Source organism: Dichomitus squalens (genome assembly GCF_000275845.1).
Source record: "Dichomitus squalens LYAD-421 SS1 unplaced genomic scaffold DICSQscaffold_3, whole genome shotgun sequence".
NCBI lineage: Eukaryota > Fungi > Basidiomycota > Agaricomycetes > Polyporales > Polyporaceae > Dichomitus > Dichomitus squalens.
In genome coordinates this window covers 222789-229584 of record NW_006766885.1, presented here as the reverse complement: position 1 = coordinate 229584, position 6796 = coordinate 222789, and the positions used below count along the sequence as shown (strand labels likewise).

At 54.9% G+C, this 6796-nt stretch overlaps 3 protein-coding genes across 3 annotated transcripts; 1 reads left to right on the top strand and 2 right to left on the bottom strand.

Moving 5' to 3' along the window:
• Nucleotides 1–113: 113 nt before the first annotated feature.
• On the bottom strand, nt 114–425 carry DICSQDRAFT_166126 (uncharacterized protein; the record flags this gene model as incomplete). The annotated part of the gene is made up of 1 exon (XM_007361643.1): nt 114–425. The coding sequence occupies one exon, from the start codon at nt 423–425 to the stop codon at nt 114–116; it is 312 nt and encodes a 103-aa protein (XP_007361705.1).
• A 1606-nt stretch (nt 426–2031) lies between these two features.
• On the bottom strand, nt 2032–3201 carry DICSQDRAFT_51448 (t-SNARE; the record flags this gene model as incomplete). The annotated part of the gene is made up of 5 exons (XM_007361642.1): nt 2032–2268; nt 2382–2497; nt 2620–2809; nt 2889–2992; nt 3078–3201. 5 exons carry the CDS (start codon nt 3199–3201, stop codon nt 2032–2034), a joined length of 771 nt encoding a protein of 256 aa, XP_007361704.1.
• A 2007-nt stretch (nt 3202–5208) lies between these two features.
• On the top strand, nt 5209–6611 carry DICSQDRAFT_98572 (uncharacterized protein). The gene is made up of 6 exons (XM_007361641.1): nt 5209–5577; nt 5634–5688; nt 5764–5788; nt 5856–5867; nt 5934–6026; nt 6091–6611. Exons 2-6 carry the CDS (start codon nt 5672–5674, stop codon nt 6181–6183), a joined length of 240 nt encoding a protein of 79 aa, XP_007361703.1. The 5' UTR covers nt 5209–5577; nt 5634–5671; the 3' UTR covers nt 6184–6611.
• The last annotated feature ends 185 nt before the right edge of the window (nt 6612–6796 follow it).

Genomic DNA, 6796 nt, shown 5'->3' with positions numbered 1-6796 from the left:
CGTAGTCTCGTTCCCATCCGTTCTAGCGCTTACAGACAGTACCGCTAGAACGTCTGGTGCATTTCGGGCTCGGCAGAGGGCATTGTGACGATCAGTCACACCACGTGGGCTGACTAATGGCACGTGAGGGCTGTCGACACCGCATCGCGCGAGGCTGTTACCAAAAGATTGATGCCTGTTGTGTTCATGTAATCGATACATGCGAGAACGCGATCCTCGAGAGACATCCCACCAGCCTCCATGCTGTTGCTGAGCGCGCGGGTGTAGTTCTCGTATAGTGTGGAGCGCGCATGCGTGCGAGGAGGAGGGTCGGCAAGGGGAGGGGGTGAGGAATCCACTTCTTCAATACATGAGTCCAGGTAATCGTCAGGATCAAATTCCCCGAGATCATTGTCGAAGGCTAGATATTCATCTTCCGCAAGCATAGTGGAGGTATACTAGTATGACCCCAGAAGCTATGACCCATAACGTGTTTCATGGTTATCTCCCTCCCTTCCTCTCTGATACATTTCAGACTTCGCGCACTTCATTTGCATCCTGGACAGTACATACGTGTGAAATATGAAGAAAATCGGTGGAGGTTTGCATTGAGCATCGCGGAATTACACGTCTGACCCCAGAAGCTACGGTTTGATAGCGAAGTTGGCCATGGCAACATTGTCGAAGCGCTCAGATTGAAAGTCAGCTTTATCTCGGTCAGTGGCTGAATGTCACGCTCGAGAGACCTCTTCCTATCTTTTGAATACTGCAACCCGGAACCCATCGGAGACTGAACAGTAAAGTTTATTGAGAATGTTCAGAACACTTTGCGAAGTTACAGAAAGATCGGCGCTGCAGATCTTTTTGTGGCAGCTCACCAAGGTCAGTAAACCCTTGAAACCCTACTGAGATTGACTTGTATCGGGAGCAAATCCCTTCCGATTTCCTTCGTTCTTTTAGACAATGATAGTTTGGAAGTACGTCTTTTCGCGTGTAACCTGTGCACACTTTTTGACAGGGAAATGCGAGAACTGGAGGCGTGTCAGTAGCTTCTGGGGTCAGGCGCTTTATCCGTAGCTTCTGGGGTCACACTAGTAGTTACATGCAGACAGAAGAACGAGTGCGCGACATCGATCCCTCCGTTCCGTCGTGCGCCTCCGATGTGATGTTGTCACGTATGTAACGACGGACCATGGACCGGTGACCTGCCTGTCACAATGCCCTCTGCCGAGCCCGAAACACACCAGACGTTCTAAAGCCTCTCTCCCCCGGCGCTCGTTTCCCCCCTCCAGATCTTTTCGAGATTCGTTCCATCAATTTCGCCTTCCTGTTTTGGTCTACTCCCTCCCGAGGCTTGCGGAGCGCAGCGACGCATCGAGTGCTGGGGCAGAGAGGCTGAAGAACGTCTGGAGCCGAGACTAGCACAGTCGGCGTTCCTAGTAGGGGCGCCACCATCATCAGAAAGCCAGTAAAGAGAATCTAGGGTAAAAATTATGTATCGTAAGGAGGGCAATGAGTCACATGCGGAGCGCAGGTCAGAAGGTTATGGTCCGCCGTCCAGTCACCTAAACCTATATACCCCCCTCCTGACCTGCAGCCGATGCATCGGCACAGGCGTCGTCTCTACCGCGTCCAGCGCCGGCGTCCCAATCGTCGCTGTCGCTCTCTGCTCCTGCAGCTCCGCAGAAGTGGTAGACGCAGCAGCCGGCTGATCAGGCGGTGCTGGAGGCGAACTGTGGTGCCGGCGCGGCTTGAAGATGAGGACGATGATGAGGCCGAAGATAATGAGCAGGAGGAGGAAGATGCACTGTCGGCGCCCAGTGTTCTTCTGGTACCTGCGCGGCGAGGAGAGGGTAACGTTAGCTCCGACCCACAATGAGCGAATACGAGCGCCAGAGAACTGCGTGGAAGCCGGGCACAGGGATGAGAGAAGCCCATAGCCTCGGAGAGCGACACTCTCTGACCTTCCGAGACGGTCTACGTCCACCTTGCCCACCCTCGAGCGCACGACGTAATGCCTGCATCATACGATGAAACCGCAGCGGAGCGCACTCACTTTGTCGCCGTGTCCAGTTCTCGTACCGCGTCCTCCATGTGCGCGGCCGTCTGCTCGATGTTGTATTCCACGCTGTCCAGCAGAGTCCCTTGGTCGATGACGAGTGCGGAGAGATCCTTGAACAGCTCTGCCAGTTCAGAGATCGACCTGGCTATCTCCGTGAGCTCTCTGTCCCGTGCCTCCAAGTTAGCGTCGGCCATCGTGACTTGGCGCAGCACAGCGCTTTCGTGAGACTGAGTGGGATCAATGAACGGACGTCCGCACGAACATACGCGAGAACGGTCAGTGACCATCGCAAGGCGTCATGTAGTGCCGACGAGAAGCCGGCGTTGTAAAAGTGACGTACTTGTGCCGCTGCCTCAATGTCTTCGTCGAGCGCAGACATGCCTGCTGACCCCTTCAGCGACACCGCGCCCGACGCAGCCAGCAGGTCTTGGTTCTTGATCGCGTGCCCTTGCAGTTCTATGGAGCATTGAGGAGCGTTAGTGCCATCGAAAGTTCACGCGCGTGCGCACGAGAAGCAGGATGTGTCATTGTATGCCATCGATCGTCGAAATGACCCAAACCGGAAAATGGGTACTCACTTTCCATGTACACCCGCTGCTTCTTGCGGAATGTGGCGCTCAGTTCCTGGACCTTTGCCGCGAGGCCTCGCTGCACGTTCTTCGCTGCAAGTTCATGGTGGTGTGATGACCCTCCGGCTTGGGAAGGTGGGAACGTGTGCGTTGGTACCGACCCTATCCGTTGAATCAGAATGCTGCATTGACGGAAGTCCTATCACAGGCAAATAGAAGGAAGCGATCACGGGTGAGCGAGTGTCATCGTGCAAGTGAGAGCGATTGCTATCTATTACTTTGGTAATGTCCGTAGTGGCTGCCTCTATCTCCCTCTCTTCTGCCGTCCGATCCGAGAATCCCGGCAGGACATGCTTTGCGTGGAGCTTGTCGAGTGCAGCCACTAAGAAGCACAAAACAACAGTGAGATATGTTAGAACGGCGCCACCGAGTGACCCTTCAAGAAAACGAGCCGGGGCGGAACTTACTTTTAGTCTGTACACCTGCCAGTATCTCCTTGACTTGATCAGCGACATCGACCCTGGCGATCCGACGATAGATTAGCACCTGACAATGGAAACAACACGTTTTGCACACATCCGCTACGTTCATCAGAGAAAATTGGCCGCCGGCCGGTCGAAGAGATGCCTCGAGTCAAGACGAAGAGCTAGATATCCAGGCAACACTTCTTGGCCGTGAAATGGCCGTAGGCCGGTACCACTGCAACATGAGGCCATGGCTCGTGTCAAGAGGTCACGACCGACAAACGACGATACATGGGACGATATCTCATTCCCGCGAACCTAGTCCGAGGGCAACCTATGACAATGAGGTGACACAGCTCAACATCAAACGCAAAGTGGAACAATCAGGCCACACATGCCGGTAGGTCGATCTGATCATAGAAGACAGCCATTATGTGACATGGAGAAAGTTGCAAACAACAACATAGCTCACACCTGGGAGGTGATCTGGCAGCAGCCGGACAGGATTGCGGATGCTCTCGACCGAAGGACACTCAATACAAAGGAGACGTAAAAGGCAGTCGCCTACCACTTCAACGAACTTTGCCTTGGAAAGCCATATCTTGGGAACGTAAGCTTCTGCGCCTGAGCGCAGGCGCCGTCGCAGCCATCAGTTGCTCCCGTGTATCGGCTGAGTGGGTCGGGAGATGAAGGTGAACCCCCGCACGCCTCAAATCCTCATATTTGGGCTGGACGGGCCACTGCACCAACAGAAACCTGTTTCGCATTCGCTACTGCGAACAGAAACAGGCTCCCTTGTTGATGCTTGGTGCTTGGGAAGACCGCAGGGATGGAGTTCAGATAGGCAGTTGCTGACTGCGTCGCTTTTGCGTCGAGGTTTCTCCAGTCGACAGCATCCAAATGCCTGCCGCAAGGGGACCTGATGACAACCACGATTTCGGCAACGTGCAGGCAGTATGGTTTCAATGAATGTTCAGGGCGGAGCCCATCATGTAGATCGTTGGGTATTAAAGGACCCCTCCCTGTAGCGAATGTCCATCCGGACAGAGCAGCAGACACGGCACGCTCCGCGAGAAGACATTAGCCACACGGACGTGAAGGATGGACGGGGAAACGCCCCGGAATTTGTCCTTCTCAAGGCAGACGGCTCACCCGAGACAATACAATAGTGAGTTCCCACCCGCCCTTTGCTGTTCCGAGGACCCCGCAATGCCGTCAGGGTAGGCAACAATCAGGTCCCAGGACCGGCTCCGGAATAATGTGCGCAGTCCAACGCCTACGTCCCGCTTAGAGCGCGCGTGCCCTCATAAGCCTCAAGATAGGCAGAATAACGAAGGAAGATGGCGGAGAAGGAAGGCGGTGAAGAGGACAATCACCATTGTGGCGGTAGGTCTGCATCTATGGAGGTGTGGCCGGCTTCGGCGTTAATGAGGTGTTCATGCTCGTCGTCTTCGTTCTGCCCTTCATCATAGTTGGTGACGATTCGTGAGCGCCTCAAACGTGAGGAGCCAGCTCTGGAATCCCGGTAGGAGATGAAGAGGAGGGTGCGAGAGCGAGTAGTTGGGTTGAGCGAAGATGAGGAGGACATTGGGCGGTGAGGGCGTCGACGGCGTGACCGTCGACGGTCGTCATGCCGGTGTTTGTTTGGTTCCTCCGGACGGACCACCTTGCGCGCGAGAGACCTGCCGAGCGCCGAGCCAAGCCGGCGCAGGGTCTGCTTCAGGCAACCACCACGTGGGGCGCTCCTAGGGTCGGTGTCGGAACGGAGGACCGGGGTCCGAATGCGCTCGGACGGGCGTTCCGTTGCGTGGCTCGGAGCGGTCTGGTGGCCGTGTGCGTCGTCCGTGGTCGATGGTTCTCATATGTTCCCCCATGACCTGCTCCGGAGTGTTCTGAGAATGATGTTCGTCGCCCATTACGTCCATGACGAGCGGAGTTGAGGGGAAGGATTATTCCCGAGGCGCTTCCCTGGGATTGTGCCGCTCGGGGCAGGGCGATCGACGGGTCGGAGTGGGTGTGTCGGAGCCCTGTGACTGTGCGCGTCCCAAGAGCGCGTATGGTACTTTGTTCGTCATCAGCGTGGCCGGCGGTACTCACACTTATCACTCTTTCATCTCCTCCTCTTCCTTGCCAACCGCCTCTTGCTTTCATCCTTTGCCCCAGCCGGCCCTTATCGATCTCATTCCGGATCACCCCTCGCCCGCCTGTGCCAGTCTTCCGCCTTCGCCTACAACGTGTTCTGTCCTGACAACTACACGCCCTCCTTTGATGCGGCCACACTCCCGTTCCCTATAAAGAGCCCTGTCTGCTGCCTCTCTACCCTAAGCTCTCTGCGCCCCCTTGTATAATTCGCTCTGAGCTCCTCCTCTAATCATCTACCCTCCCTTACTTTCGATACCTATCTCCACCCCCACTACAGGCTCACCCTCTACCGCGCGCCCCGCATCTTCCCCGCACCTTCGCCGCATCTTTCCTCGGCGCTGCGCTCGTACTTCCCGCTCCCGTAAGCGCATTGTTCCTGAACGTCGAGGCTTCTTCGATCGCTTATGCTGCCTTTAGCTTTTAAGGTTTATCTGCTGTGCCCCCAGACCCAAGACATGTGTTGCCTCGAAACGTAAGTCCAGCCCCTCTCGCCGCTCCTCTTGCCATCTCCAGGCCAACGAGGCTCACGATCATCTCTGATATGCAGCGAAGGAGTCAAGTATGGCTGCGGCGTGCGTATCCTTGAGACCGTCTAATCCAAGCGCTCCATCTGACGTCACTGCTTCCCGCCGTCTTTAGCACTACATAATCGTAAGTACCATATAGTTGTAAAGTTTGTTCTTAAGCGCCATAGCTTAATCTTGCTTCACTTCCCAGACCAAGAAGCTGCGCAAGATCGACTGTGAGAACCCGTACTGCTACAACTCCCGTCGCCATCGCAACCCCTGTCCGAATTGCATGTGCGATCGCGTGCGTAGCGTCCAACGCTTACCCTCGTTTCAAACTCTCTAACAAACATTTCATCCATACGCAGTACTTTGGACCTGATGCCTCCGAGACGGTCATTGCCGTCAGGCAGGATTTCTGTCCCGAGTGCGCTCCATACTACAGCCAACGCCGCCGGTAGTAGTTCCGCCCCACATGGCCTCCATCGCTACCTCGCCTTGAGTATCCTAATGCCGCCTATTTGCGTCTCACATACACATCAAAGGTCATCGTCCACGCTCATATTTCTCTCTCGTCTACATGCTGTATCATCGCTGTCAGTCTCTTGCTGTTCATGACGTCACAGACCAGGTATCTATCCGTCTCTACACGCATGTATTGTATTCGTATATTCCTTGTTCGTCCATGAGCATGTCACAGCCTCCTAATAATACGTAACTACCAAGTTTTCTCAGACACCAGCTACACCGGTACCATACGTTGGATAATGCAGCGGTTTGGCAGGCTACCAAGCTACCCACATCGAGACAAGGTTGACATTACGGTACACTGCACTGTATGTTAACGTTGATATTATATCAGCAGAGATCATGCACAATCTGTAATCGCTATACCATATCCTTTTGAGATGATGCTTGGTGCAAGGGGAGGGAGGGGGGGGGGTTCAGCCCCCCATGGGTTATTTGCCGACAGAGACGCTACATTGGTTGTGGTTTCTAACTTCCTCCCCATGCCAGCCTTCATGTCCGACGGGAACAATCCTCCCAGAGGACGGCAACCCCGCAAGTGTTCTG

Excerpts from the sequence above, each read along its gene's own strand:
- DICSQDRAFT_98572 (XM_007361641.1), top strand. Across the intron at positions 6,027-6,090 it reads CGAATTGCATGTGCGATCGC|TACTTTGGACCTGATGCCTC; the intron begins GTGCGTAGCGTC and ends ATCCATACGCAG.